Source organism: Suncus etruscus, chromosome 13 (genome assembly GCF_024139225.1).
Source record: "Suncus etruscus isolate mSunEtr1 chromosome 13, mSunEtr1.pri.cur, whole genome shotgun sequence".
Classification (NCBI taxonomy): Eukaryota; Metazoa; Chordata; class Mammalia; order Eulipotyphla; family Soricidae; genus Suncus; species Suncus etruscus.
In genome coordinates, this window is record NC_064860.1 from 47,196,827 (window position 1) to 47,211,961 (window position 15,135).

Below are 15,135 nucleotides of genomic sequence, written 5' to 3' on the forward strand. Positions count from 1 at the left end.
TCATATGCCTGAGGGTATGTCTCAGGATATTTTCTATATTCTATTGATCTGAAGGAATGTCTTTATTTCAATATCATGGAAAACAGCTAAAGTATCATATTATATAGCTATAAATGTAATTCTAACATTAATATCAATTGTGTGGGATGTTTTTCATATCAAAGGAATCTGCAGGATGTTAGAACTCACTCCAGATAGAGCAATAGTAATTCCAAAAGCCACTAGGAAAATCAATATTGTTTAATATACTAGAGAGCAAGACAATGATAAATTTAAATTTCTCTTTTTAGTTAGAGAAAAATATCAATTAATTCTCACAGATTGCATATTTTCAGTCTTAGCCTTTAGCAACAGTGATTTGAAACAATAAGGTGTATTTCCCTTGAGGATCAAATACTCTCAGGTGAGCTTATGAGACAATGAGCATATGATGAAGAAAAACTAATATTTTTCTTTATTTCCTTGTTTTTTCTTTAATTTCTTTATTGTTGTTTTAATGACTAGGGGTTACACACATTCTTGATTGTGGTATTCACCACAGTTCACACATCTTCATTGTTCTTCTCCCTTCAAGTTGGTTGAAGTTTGCTGAAATCTGCATGCTTTGCTGAGATGCCAGACATTAGCAATAATACACAGAATATGCGGTATTACTTGGGACCAAACTTGAGAGATCCCACTGAGCCAACTCCGAACTCTAGCTTTTTTCCCTTATTTTCCAATGCTGGTAATTTTTCATAACACTAAAATAACTATTTTAAGCAATGTCTTTCCTCTGCTATATTCTAGTCCTCAAAGAAGATCGAATAAAACCTCTGCCATGGAATTTAGGCATAGAAAGACAATAGACACACTTGGTGGCAATGAAATTGGATTTTTGAACTAAATTTTAAAACCCTGCTAAGAGCTAGACCACAGGACAATCTTATTTATTTACCCTGAACTTTCTATTGGCAGGATTCTTATTTTTTTTAAAAGCACAGTTCCTAATACATAATGATAAATGAAGAAACGTTGGCTGCTATTCTTCTTAAAATATCACATCTACTATACAGCATTCACTCCTTTCAAAAAAAAGTCCTCCATCTTCTGACAGGAACAATTCATTCCCATTGCAAATAAAAATTTACAGAAAAATTATAATTATAATTATGAAATATATAATTATATATCATTATCTAAATTGTATATGCTTCAGCCATGTCCCAGAAAATGGATTCTTTATGGTGCTAACTCAATGCATCCTAGAATGAACCATACATAGAAACCCTAATCCTCTATAGTACTCTGGTTATTCAGAAAAGCTTCTCAGCAATTAACTTGCAAATAAAACCACTCAGAAAAATAATAGAAATGCTCACCTATGGATGGGAAACAGGAGAGACACAGACAATGTGGTAGTGAGGGAAATGACTTTGATGGTTAAAAGATGTTTCCGTTCAGTGAAGAATGGAAACTCTATTTGGAAACTCAGTAAAGAACTAGGCAGAGAGACTATAGGCAGGAAAGGAAGATTGAAAGAGTATGCAAAGGGAAAATGTTTTGCCACTCAGATCAGCAAAGTCAAAAGGCAAGAAGTGGGAATTACTCTGCACCAGTTATTCAAACAGTAAATTCAAGAATAAAGCCAAAGCCACAGAATCCAAACAAAAGGAAACAATCGACACATTTAGTAGAAATGAAATTGAATTTCTAAACTTGATGTGTGTATTAAAACTGCATTTTAGAGTGAAGAAAGAGTTCCAAAACTGACTTGATCTAAATATCTAGAACATATAATTTTTAATCAAAGTTGTTAGATCATTCTCTATTTGGGCCAAAGAGATAGTACAGTAAGTGGGGAACTTGCAATGTAAGTGTCCAATCCAGATTTCACGAGACATAATTTCTGAGCACAGAACTAGGGGTAAACTCTGAATACTGTCATGTGTAATCTCTGCCAAAATAATTGATAATAATAAAGCCCATAAATTATTCTCTAAGATAGATGCTATAGCCCAAATATAGAAGCTTATTTGGTATTTTCACACAAGCCATTCATTTGGGAAACCAACCTATGAGTTGCAAATATAACTTTACAGGAATATAGAAAATAGATTTGAATATTGATATTAAAGAAACAAAAAATTCAGTGCAGGAAGATAAACACAACAGGAAATGTGCATTTTAAAGTTGTTCTTTTGGTGCAGAGAGGGAGTGCACTTATCTAAACAAGTGTGTAACAATGGTGTTAAGACTAGCTATAAAAACATAAATTGTCTCTTATCTAAATTGCATAAATAACATAAATTGCACTTATCTAAACAAGTGTGTAACAATGGTGTTAAGACTAGCTATAAAAACTTAAATTGTCTCTTTCTCATGGTAGTTCTACACAAGTGTTTGACATTATGTTCTCCTTACCTATAAACTCAGGAGATAAAGTTCTACCATGTAAAGAAATCTTTTCATGTATGACAAGACTTAAGAGATACACATGTAGTTTGACTATCTAGATGATTTAGTCTTTATTTATTTTTTTGTTCACATAGCAGACACTTTTCTTCTTGTGATTTCTCACCACCCCATTTATTTATTTTAGGGACCATGATTTAAAATACTATTAATGAAAGGGTACTATTGAAAAACCTTAAGATACTTATCCCTATTAAGTTGTAAATTCTAGATTATATTTTCCAGATAATCTCTTGCACCAAAAAGAAAATCAGGGGCCGGAGTGGTGGTGCAAGTAGTAAGGTGTCTGTCTGCCTTAAGCACACTAGTTTAGGACGTACCACAGTTCAATCCCCTGGTGTCCCATATGCTTCCCCAAGTGAGGAGCAATTTCTGAGCGCATAGCCTGGAGTAACCCCTGAGTGTCACCGGGTGTGGCCAAAAACCAAGAAAAAAAAAGAAAAAGAAAATCAATGAATAATTTCCAAGTTAAGAAATAAAATTAAACCAAGATTTGCATTAATTATTCACCTCTAATCAAAGATAATATGTTTAACATAGCTGAGGGCAGGACCAGAAATAGAGATCAGTGGTTAAAACCCATGCCTCAGTGTGGCCCTGGTCCAAGTCACAAGAAAAAATTGAAGATAGAAACTGCATCTTATAATTCCACTTGCAGTCTATTGGTCCTTCATCAATGATATTAAATTACATTAAGTTCCTTTAATCCTGGAGTTATATAATTCCAAAGTTGAAACTAATTTTATTCAAAATCCTCATTTACTATAATTCTCTTCTGTGACCTAAAGAGTATAAAACAGTTCAACCAAGTTCACATGATAATGTAACAGCTAAACTTGGTTCTTGAGTTCCAACCAGTGGTATTTTTATTTTTAAATATAAATTTGATTTGAAGAATTTTAATTTGGATAAAATAAAGAGGGAGGAATTTGAGAAACATATAAAAGTAAAATAGGCAAAGTATTAATAATTTTTGGACAAAGAAAAAACAAAGTTACTGATTATCATTTGATTTTGGTGCATATAATAAAAGTCATTTAGAAAAAAAGAATGTGCTTTACTAATGTTATTTTTTAATTAGACATGGTAATTTACCAAGTTATTTCTAATAAAGTTTCAGGCATTCAATGTCCCCACCCTCAATTCCACTACCCTGGGACTTCATCCCTTAACCAAACACCCCAGGTTTCTTCATACACCTCTAATCTGGCCCTGATAGATACTTGTTCAATTAAATTCTGTAGCTTTGGCCTCATGCCTCAGTAGCATAAGGTCTAGTGAGATATATATATATATATACTCTTAGGCCAAGAGAATTCCCTTTCTAATCTCCCCAATTTGTACTGTGCCTATGCAAAAAAAAAATAGCACAAATTTAAAAAAAATTTTGTAATTGTTGTTCTTTTTTTTTTCTTTTCTTTGCCCTTTTTTTCCTCCTGTGCTTTGATTTGTCTTTATGTTGGGACCATGGTTAGTGTTTGGTTGTTGTCTTTATTGCTGTGGTGCTTTTCAGAGTTTTTGCCTGTTTTTTGTTTTGGTTTTGGTTTTGGTTTTGTTTTGTTTTGTTTTTTTTGTTTTGGGGAGGTTGATATTTTTGTATTATTTTTATGTTTTCCTTCCTTTTTTCCTTTCTTTTCTTAAACTGATTTTTATAATCTCTAGAAGAACTTCTCCCATTTTTTTGCTTGTTTGAATGTTTGTCCCCTTTCTCTTTTTCTTTTTTTTCTTACCTTCAAACAGAACCACGTAACTTGAGCCATCTTGTTCTGCCTCACAAATTGAGGGGGAAATAATGAAGGGCAACAAGACCAAACAGTCATATGAACATTGAGTAGAAATAAAAAATGATCAAACTTAAACACCAAATCCAAAGCCAACTACAACAGATTCGATACCCAATCTACAACAAGCTAGAAACAGAGGGGACCACTTATATTGCAGCCTGGGGTGCAAAGGAGGATAGATATGGGATGCATGCTGGAAACAGAGGTGGAGGAAGGACAACATTGGTGGTGGAAATGCCCCTGATTTAATGTCACTATGTACCTAAAATATTACGTGAATGATTTGTAATCCACTTTGGTCAAAATAAAAATTATTAATAAAGATATATTAATGTGTTTAGCTGGTATTTGTATCTTTCCAACTTACTTTACTTAACATGTTATCCTTCAGCTCTATTAAAGTTGCAGCAAAGTGCATGTTTTTATCATTCTTGAAGCAGCTGAGTATTCCCTAGTGTATATATACAATTTATTCATTCACTTTTCTGTTGTTGAGTACCTGACCTATTTCCCTATCCTGGCTAATGTACTGCATGCTACAGTGAATATGATTCTGCATGGAGTATTTCTGTGTCTTGGGGATAGATACAAAGCACTGGCATCATTGGACTATAAGGAAGCTTTATTTTTTTTATTTTTTTTTTATTTTAAGGACATCCCATATTGTTTTCTACAGGGGCTGAGCAGACAACATTCCCACCAGAAGTGCACGTGACTTCCTTTTTTAACTAAATTCCTGACAGCACAGGTTTCAGATTTTTTTATATATGTCAAAGTATATAAATTGGTTTGATATTTTATTATGTTTTTCTTATGGGCCACACCTGGCAGTACACAGGCTTATTCTTGGCTTTAGACTTAGAAATTATTCTTATCAAGGCTTCAAAGATCATACATGGATGCCAATAATCATGCTTGATTTGCCCATATGCAAGGCAAGTGTCTTACTAGCTAAATAATATCTCCAGTTCCACAAAACCACAGTTTTGATGTTAAGCTTCCCAGCCATTTGATGATAAGATATAAGCATCCCCAAATTGAAAAGGTATTCCATGTAAGATTATTAACAAATATAGGTGAATAATTAACACAAGATTAATCATAAAGCAATAATGATTAGAGTGGTACAAACAAGAAATGTCATGTTTTAGAGATAAAAATCTAACTTTATATTTAAAAAAATACACATAGAAAAGTGACTTTAAAAGATAATTAGGAGTTTGGTGAGCTCAGCAAAGGATGGATGATGTGATGAACAGACATACAGAGACCAGATAATCTAATCCTGTTTCCTATTTCCAGGGGAGGCATAGGGGAATACTGTGGGAAATTCTGGAATGATTGATTATTTCAGAAAGGTTTTCCAGAGGAAAAGAATTAGTATATAAATATATACACACATATTTTATTTCATATACATATGGGTATAAAAATAATATGGGATAGATATACATTGTGATTTATTATTTAATTAGTTCATTATTTAATTTAGTTCATTAATTACTTATTTAATTAGGATTAAAAGATTCTTGCAATAAATCCCATTATTGGTCATGCCTAACCAAATTGACTAGACAGCTTAGACTAGTCTAAGTTTAAAAGTTTGAGAATCAAGGATATTCATGATTAAAGATTTAGTTGGAGGGTAAGAGAAGACTGGGTCAGAACTCAGTCAGAAAAAGTCAATTTTTCCTTCGTTTTCTCTTCATTCTATTCCAACCCTCATTGTTACACCCCACTCAGGAAGGGCACACACATCAGAAGTGTTGCACTCCTGAAAAAGAATTATTTGCCAAAAAGGCCCGCTTAGAGCAGTCAAATCAGTTGAGCCTTTGCGTGGATTGTTTGGCCATAATTTTAAAACGTGGCTATAACTATCTCTCTCTTTATTTTTGACCATTATTAGAAATCAGGCCTCTGGATAAGAGTTCCTTTCTCTCCACATCCCCGCCAACACTGTTTATGCTGTCTAGTTCAACCTTTATGGAAAGCGATATGGAGATTCCTCCAAAAACTGGAAATCGAGCTCCCATACGATCCAGCTATACCACTCCTAGGAATATACCCTAGGAACACAAAAATACAATACAAAAACCCCTTCCTTACACCTATATTCATTGCAGCTCTATTTACCATAGCAAGACTCTGGAAACAACCAAGATGCCCTTCAACAGACGAATGGCTAAAGAAACTGTGGTACATATACACAATGGAATATTATGCAGCTGTCAGGAGAGATGAAGTCATGAAATTTTCCTATACATGGATGTACATGGAATCTATTATGCTGAGTGAAATAAGTCAGAGAGAGAGAGAAAAACGCAGAATGGTCTCACTCATCTATGGGTTTTAAGAAAAATGAAAGACACCCTTGTAATAATAATTTTCAGACACAAAAGAGAAAAGAGCTGGAAGTTCCAGCTCACCTCAGGAAGCTCACCACAAAGAGTGATGAGTTTAGTTAGAGAAATAACTACATTTTGAACTGTCCTAATATTGAGAATGTATGAGGGAAATGTAGAGCCTGTTTAGGGTACAGGCGGGGGTTGGGGGGGGAGGAGGGAGATTTGGGACTTGGGTGATGGGAATGTTGCACTGGTGATGGGCGGTGTTCCTTTTATGACTGAAACCCAAACACAATCATGTATGTAATCAAGGTTTTTAAATAAAAAAAAAAAAAAAAGAAATCAGGCCTCTATATTTCATTCTAACAAAGAAGCACAGTACAAGGGGCCGGAGAGGTGGCGCTACAGGTAAGGTGTCTGCCTTGCAAGCGCTAGCCAAGGAAAGGACCACGGTTCGATCCCCCGGCGTCCCATGTGGTCCCCCCAAGCCAGGGGCAATTTCTGAGCACGTAGCCAGGAGTAACCCCTGAGCATCTAAGGGGTGTGGCCCAAAAAAAAAAAAATGAAGCACAGTACAAATCCCGCCAAAAGTCTCTCCCCACTAACCAGTTCTTTGTGATCTCTGCTACGTTGGTGCCAAGATCATGTTTTTTCCCAAAACTTAGCTCATAGTAAAGCAATTTTCAGTTTTCCCCAAAACTCTAAAACATTTCTCTCTCTTCCCACTTCCCTGAAAATTACCTGGTTTCTCCTGCTTACCCAAAACAAAGCTAACCCACAACAAAACTTATTTTCACCTTCAGTATCGGTTCTTTAATATGCAGATTTTAGCCATGGCCTTTCATTCTGTTTTCCCTGACCATCTCCCACTTTCTTTGTTCTCCAAAATTACACCCCACATTCCAGAGCTCAACCCTTAAAAGTTACCGAGCTCAAAAAATAAATTTGTCTTCGTCTTTCTAGACGCAAGTCCCCATGCATTCTGTGTGGTCTCCTTTATTTCATATTTCATAATTCATATTTCATATTCGCCTCTTCATGCTCCTGCTTGACTCTCAGTGGGAAAATGAACTCGCTAAGGTTATGCTTAGGGAATTTTTATCTCATTAGGTTAAAGGGTCCGCAGCACCTCATAGATTGAATAATTCCTAAACACATACTTTATTTAGTCTATTAGTTCAAAAAGAAACACCTTTGCAAACAAACACAGAGATCATGTTTCACCAGATGTCTGAGCAACCCATGATACAGTCAACTTCATTTATAATCAACCATTACAAGTTTAAAATCAAAGTCTGGTTTAAAACCCATTAGGAGGGGACATGAATCCCTTACATACTCTATGCACCGGTGGAAATTGAGTGTGAAAAGTATATTTTGAAACCTTGACTCTAATGCTTATTTGTTTATTGAAAATGAAGGATATCAGTACAAATTATGGAATGTGAGTCCTGGACATTTGAAGGAATAAAGTAAAATTTTCAAAGTTTTAATATGGAAGGAAAAAATAAAATATAGTTAAAATAATCATTGTTAAAATGTTTGTGTCTTTTATGCTGCTGCCAATGTGTTAAACTGTACATGAGGGAGCATGTATTGATGGCACCCATATGGTCCCCAAAGACTATCAGGAGTGATTTCTGAGTGTAAAGCTAGAAGTAAGCCCAAAATACTGCTAGGTATAACCCAAAATATAAACAAAAATTAAAAAACTCAATTGTATATCATTTAAATAATCTCATTTCTCTATCTAATTTTCTCTCTCTCTCTCACACGCGCACACACACACACACACACACACACACACACACACACAACTTACAAAGATCCAACCCAAGAGAACCTAGTTTCAGGTTAATCAACCTGATATTATACTATACTTTATGGATTCAAACTCATTTATATGATAACTTGACAATTTTCTACTGAATTTCTATACCTCCTGGCCAAAAAGTAAATTCACTCAACAGATATATTCTCATTTTCTTGCACGGAACTGCCTTCCTCATCATCAGAGCTTCACACAGAGGTACCCAGATTCCTTAAGACTCATAGGATAACCCCACCCCACCCCCAAAGAAAAGATTGACACTCAAAGCCTTTTGGACCATTACAGTTAATCAATGTGTGTTCTGCATAGGGCAGTGATCTGTGAATCTTAATCTTGAAAATGATATCGCTTGGGTTATAGTGGTCCCTCTTAAGAGATCTACATCCTAATCTATGCGGTTTGTAAATGTCTTTGTAAATTTATAAGGCTTAAAAGGATGTACAAGGAGCAGAGAATATGATTCAAGTAGTGGAGCATATGCCTGCCATATGTGAAACACTGAAATTTATCCCTGGCATCCTATGATTCCTACTGGGGACCCCCAAGCACTTTTGAACTGTAGCAACCAACTGTTCAAGGATGAACTACTAAGGAGATTACCCTGGATCATCTTCTCAGGCCCTAAATGCAATCCCAAGTATCCTTTTAAGAAGAAAGTAAGGGAGATTACACAGAAAAAGCAGAAAGCATAGTACTCTGACTGCAACCACAGAGGTTGATATTGGAATAGGAAAGCTGAAGGACCTTGATTCAGGAAGAGACAAGGTGTGGACTCTTCCTAAAAGTCCAGCAGAAGACCCTTTGTATGCTTTGCCCAGTCATTCTAAATTTGACTCAGCTCCTAGTCTCTAAAGCAGTGATTCCGTTGTGTAAAAGCACCAAAGGTACAATGACATACCATATAAGAAGTCACAGGAAATTCACATCTTGGCCGTATGGCACTGTAAAGCCTAAATCAAATATACCATCAAAACTGAGTAGCATTATTGGGTGATTCTTTGACATAGAAGACAGAAATGAGATTTTTTTTCTCTTGGAGAAAAACTTGAATTGACCTTGGAAAATAGCATATTGGGACTTCCAAGACTTTGTTTAATTCATGTGCAGACTACTTTGCCTGTTTTCTTCCCATACTATTCATTTCTATTGCCACTATTACAGATGTGACTCAGGCTGAAAGGCTCGCACTAACAAAATAAATAAGTGCTAATAAAACAATGAAGTGTTCAGCTCTGGGGTTACTGAACCACTGTAATGGTTATAACACCATGATGGAAGTGAATAATTGCATACAGTGATGGATTTGAGATTATGGGTTTGATGGTGTTAGCATTATGATGAGTCTTCCACACTAATGCCACACACTGTTTGCTTCCTTTTATCCATAGGCCCGATGGGATGGCTTGACTGGGCGTATCACTTTCAATAAAACCGATGGCTTGAGGAAAGATTTTGATCTAGACATTATTAGTCTCAAAGAGGAAGGAACTGAAAAGGTAATCTCCTCATTACTAAATTAAAAGGTAAAATTAAAAAGCACTGCTCAAGTACTTTAATTGCATGGCCAAGTAAGGAATGGCACTCTGAACATGGTCCTTTAAGAGTCATTTCCCTAAATTTCTTTTTCTGACTGCAGATACTGATGTTTTGTATTGTATATAAACCTTGCTTGGTTTATATAATAAGTATATTGCCCTTTGTAATTCTATGGATAGATATTATTAACCCATGTCTCAGTCTTTCAGCAACTTTATTCAGACTTAGAGAATCCAGTATAGTCAACCATTTGTCTTTAGAATGGTATCCAAAGGTTACTAAGAAAACTATGCTTTCTTCTCATCTTAATTATGCCCCATTTTGATGTTGGGGATAGAAGGACAAAATAAAGAAGCAAAGAGAAGACTTATGAGAACGAACCAACTTTATAAAAATAATTTCAAGGGGCCGGAGAGATAGCATGGAGGTAAGGCGTTTGCCTTTCATGCAGGAGGTCATCGGTTCGAATCCCGGCGTCCTATATGGTCCCCTGTGCCTGCCAGGAGCAATTTCTGAGCCTGGAGCCAGGAATAACCCCTGAGCACTGCCGGGTGTGACCCAAAAACCACAAAATAAAATAAAATAAAATAATTTCAAGAGGAAATCAGTTTCCCATATTATGTTAACATTTGGTTCTCTTTCAGGAGTCTTAAAGTCTCATTCTGTAACAATTAAAAAGAATGAAAATGCATTCACATAATACTAACATTAATAATTAAAATTAAAATATCATGGCTCATTTCCCCTTTATTGTATCCATAACTATACATTCATGGTCTTAATTAATGCTCATGTAGATTTAATATTTTGTCCCATAGAACCTAAAAGAAAAAAAAATTTGAAAACCCTAAAACAATTGCTGAACATAAACATTGTATACTCTAACATGTTCAACACAGTGGACTACAAGGTGCACTTCAAATGAAAAAGCAGCTGTGGGGACAGTTACTGTAATTGAAGTCACGAGGTTGATCTTTAAAATGAAATAAGGGTTTCATTTCTGTATGATTGCCTTTTTTAATTGAGATATTCTTTTTTGGTTTTTGTTTTTAGGTTCTAACTATGTTTTCTTCTCATCTACCATTAATCTAATTAAAAGAAACACAGTTAACTAGGAAAAAATGCATTAGAAGGTGACCACTGATGTCAAAATGTTTGAGAAAATAGTCTGTAATTCGAGAAATTTACTTTCCATGGGTCTCATCCTACCACTTCTTTCTTACCCTCCTCCTCCTGGTCTTCACTCTGAATGGCTCATCCAATAGCTGAATATGTGATAACAGAGGATGCCACATCTTCCATGATGGAATGAGTTGGTTGAGAATAATAAAAGGAATATATGTTATAATTTTATAACCAAAAGTCACTGTGTTCTTTAAGCAAGAAAATACCTGCTGCTCTCTGCCGGTCTCCCCTCTCCTCCACTTCTCTCAAAGTATAGCACTGAAAGACAAGAAAAAGCTGTTATGGATGATGAAGTAGTTGGAGCTATTGTTATCCTTTTGCAGCTATTTGTACACTGTAATATTATGCACTCTGTGGGTGTTTTTCCATCAAAGGCAAAATCAAGTTAGACCAGAGCATTTTTTCAATCTGTGTTTTATCTCTTCATTGTTGGCAATAAATTTTTTTCTTTCTTCAGGTGACTTGGGCTCAATTCCTGAGAAGGCTGTTGGAGCCTTCAGGCAGTGGGAAAAATCAACCCATCTCATTCAGAAGGCAAGGGAGGGAAATGTCCAATATTTTTCTGTCACCCCATTAGAGTCCACAGGGACAATTGGTAGGGTAGGGGGAAAAAGCTTACTTTTACTCAAGTTACCACTGCCTGGAAGTCCATAATCAAATAAATGATCAGAAGCATGCTTTCTTTATCTTTTTTACTTTTTTAGGAATAATGTGTGCTAAACTACTGTGTATGTGTGTGTGTGTGTGTGTGTGTGTGCATGTGTGTGTGTGCGCGCATGCGCGCGTGAGGAGAGAGAGAAAGATTTGGATTATAAATGTTTTAATCAGATCTACGAAGATTCTTTTACTGCACAGCATCACTGTGCATGCACAAAAGAACTTGAAGTTATTTTTGTTTGTTTGTTTGGATGCATGAAGGAGAAAAGAAAAATCACAAGGCAGAAGTTACTTCTGTGAGTTCCAAGTTTGAAGCTCATCTATCTGTTCTCAGGCTTTCTGATGTGTTAAAAATTAAGAGTATAAACAATATCTAGGGCATGCTTAACATTGACCACACACATCCCTTGAGACCGATTGGATACCATGCTCTTTTTAATTAAGTGCTTATTTTTATTTTTCTTTCTGAAAACCAAGGCTGCTGGAGAAGTGTCTAAACACTTACATAAAGTGTGGAAGAAGGTTTGTACTCTGACAAAAACTGCAGGATATTTGGGAGTGGGGTGGGAAACGGCAAAGTGAAAGTCTTCATCCTTTCAGATTGGCCACAATTGCAGTGTAGTGAGGCAAGTCAGTGGATAATAGGAGTGATGGAATAAGCTGTCTCTCAATCACATTCTCATGAACTAGAAAATAGGTATGTAATAAATTTGAGAATAATGGATTAAGTATTTTCCAGAGATTATTTTGTATCTCACAGGTAGGATTAGTCGGCAAGGACTGGAAACAAGTGACCACAACAGAAAAAGACCTATTTCCATTCCTTCTGAAGTCGCTTTTTCCCAAAAGGGGTATAAAACCCCCCATAGACTTGATCCACCAAACTAGTCAGAAAGGCTCAGGCTAGAAACTATAGATCAAGCTTCTTCATTGTCACTTGGCAAAGTTGGAACCCATTTCATCAAGTCCCTTTTCTACTGTCTCTCTGTCTTGTTCTTTGTGTGTGTGTTGCATGGTATCTTTGTCATTGTCTATTGTTTCACAATTTCCTTTGGAACCATAGCTTTTAGAGAACAAACACTTTTAATGATACTATCTTGCAAATAATAGAAGTCACTGTTCCATAGCTTATTGTATATAGCATCCTGTCATCAGTGAACATTCATCACTGTATTGTATAAGCAAATATTGGACATTAGAAACAGTTGGATCAAGAAAACATTCCAAGGAGATAGAAACAGATTGTTTCGCTCACTCTTACAAAAACGGCTTTCTAAACTATCCCTTGACTGAGGGGTGAACCTTAAACTACTTCAAATTACCCAATTGGAACAGTTTTGTCCTGTTGCCGTTTATCTTTTGAATCATCTGTCTCCCTCCTGGTAATGCCCAGTAGGTGAGCTCAAACAATAAATCCTTTAAATTAAAAAAAAAGAAAGAGCAAGTTTAATAACTTTGTTTTAATCTTCAGTGAATGTGGTTAGTAAAGGCACAGAGAAGGCAATCTCCTTTTCCTTTCTGCTAGTAAATAGAGAAAACTAGCCTGCACCTCCCCCCAAAAAGAGCTTATTGCACTAATCCAGCTTGAGACTTCAGGCACTTTATGCAATGCTGAGTTAATGTAAACCAAACATCCTGGAGCAAAGAATCCAAACTCTGAATTATACACAGGGTGGGGGTTGTCCTATATTTGTCATTAAACTGCATTAAATTAAATTGTTCCACCACCAACACTTCCAAGGGAGGCAACTTCTTGACTTTGCTGCTTTCTCTATGCCTCTCTATCTCTTCCTTCTTGCTGGCCCAATCAGCTCAAGTAATGTGTACTGTGGTGTACTGGTGTGTGTTTGTGTGTGTGTGTGTGTGTGTGTGTGTTTATGTGTGTGTGCTTCACTGCTTTTTAACAATTAACAATAATAACAAATAACAATTAACAATAACCCAGATGCTTCTTTTAATTAGGACTTTTTCTTAATTTTTTAAATTTATTTTTAATTATGTGAACAATGATGCAAAGAAAGAGGTAAAGTTACAGTGAAAGGACAATCACCCAAAAACAGAGTTCTCAGAAGAAATCCCCCTGCTGACACCTTAATTTTGAATTTACAGTCAAAGAACATTAAGAAAAATAAAACCGAACCCATGTTCAATTACTTTGTCCCTCAAGTTCCCAGATTGTAGTATATTATAACATTTTTAGTGGTTTAGATTCAAGCAATCTAAAGCCATAAAATTTATGTAACTCCTTAAACTTGAAGGCATAGTAGATTTTTACATTTCCATGCACATGCATATTTTAATCAATCACTAAAGACATACTGTACTTTTTCTATCACGACTCCATATTTAAATTGATTAAAAGGGAAATAAGTTGCAAGGATCAGAGTGATAATACAAAGATTAAGGTGCTTGCTTTGCATGTGACAAGTCCTGATTTAATCCTCAGGACCATATATGTTCCCTCAAGCACTGCCAGAGATCACTAGAGCACAGAACCAGGAATTGCACTGGAACACCAATGGGTGTGGCCCATTAAATTCAAATTTCAAAAGCTCTGGGAGGGGCTTTAAAAAATGTTCTCTTCTGTTTTTTTTTTTTCAGAACAATAAAGTTCTGCCCAAAATTCTTCCCAAAGAAGTAGGGATCTCTACAAAGCTCTACAAAGCTCATCACTAAAACCTGTGCCCCAAAGAGCAGGATGCAGAAAACAGAAAGAATATACCTTTCCCTGCTCTAGCCACTTAGTATTTAATTCAGTAATTTTGGATTTGAGACTTTTGTGAATCCCTCTCAAGGTTTGGAAGATAAATGCTTTTCACTCTCTGGATACCTTTTTGCTGCATCATTTGAAAAACAAATGTTTGCTTCCTGTCATCTGGGTGTTTATTTTCTAATGTTTCCTCCATTGTCTGAGATAATACATGGTTTTCTCACGCATATACCTTTACAAAGTGAAAAAAGGGCAGACCAGACAATATAGATTTTGGGTGTTCTTCCACACAAGTAATTGTTTTTTTCCTCTGCCACTTCTCACTGGTAATTTGCTGCCATTTGCTTTTGCTAGACAGTCTGAAACTTCAGGTTTTGCTTCCTGAAGATGTTCCTCTATGGTTAGAGAATGAGATTCCAATGCTAAATGTCTAGTCATTTGGTTAAGAGTATTCTCCCCCAGCAGTACATAAATCATAGATCTTGTTTCTCCAGAAAGAGACATTCATCCATCAAGTGATGTTCATTCACTTCAACATGAATTGAATGAAATTAGTTTACCATGGCTTCAGCAAAGCTCCTAGACATTTTAATGCATGTTCTCTCTTCTCTCTCTCTCTCTACCTCTATATTT

The 15,135-nt window shown here is 35.7% G+C and overlaps 1 protein-coding gene across 4 annotated transcripts in view; it reads left to right on the forward strand.

The window, feature by feature from the left end:
- Positions 1 to 15,135, forward strand: part of GRIK1 (glutamate ionotropic receptor kainate type subunit 1) — a 495,577-nt gene that overhangs the window by 419,268 nt on the left and 61,174 nt on the right. For 2 of the 4 annotated variants that reach the window (XM_049785753.1, XM_049785755.1), the window contains exons 8-9: positions 9,803 to 9,910; positions 12,270 to 12,314. In XM_049785753.1, the coding sequence (XP_049641710.1) occupies positions 9,803 to 9,910; positions 12,270 to 12,314 (153 nt within the window). The remainder of the gene's footprint in view (positions 1 to 9,802; positions 9,911 to 12,269; positions 12,315 to 15,135) is intronic. The other 2 variants (XM_049785754.1, XM_049785756.1) reach the window with 1 other exon arrangement.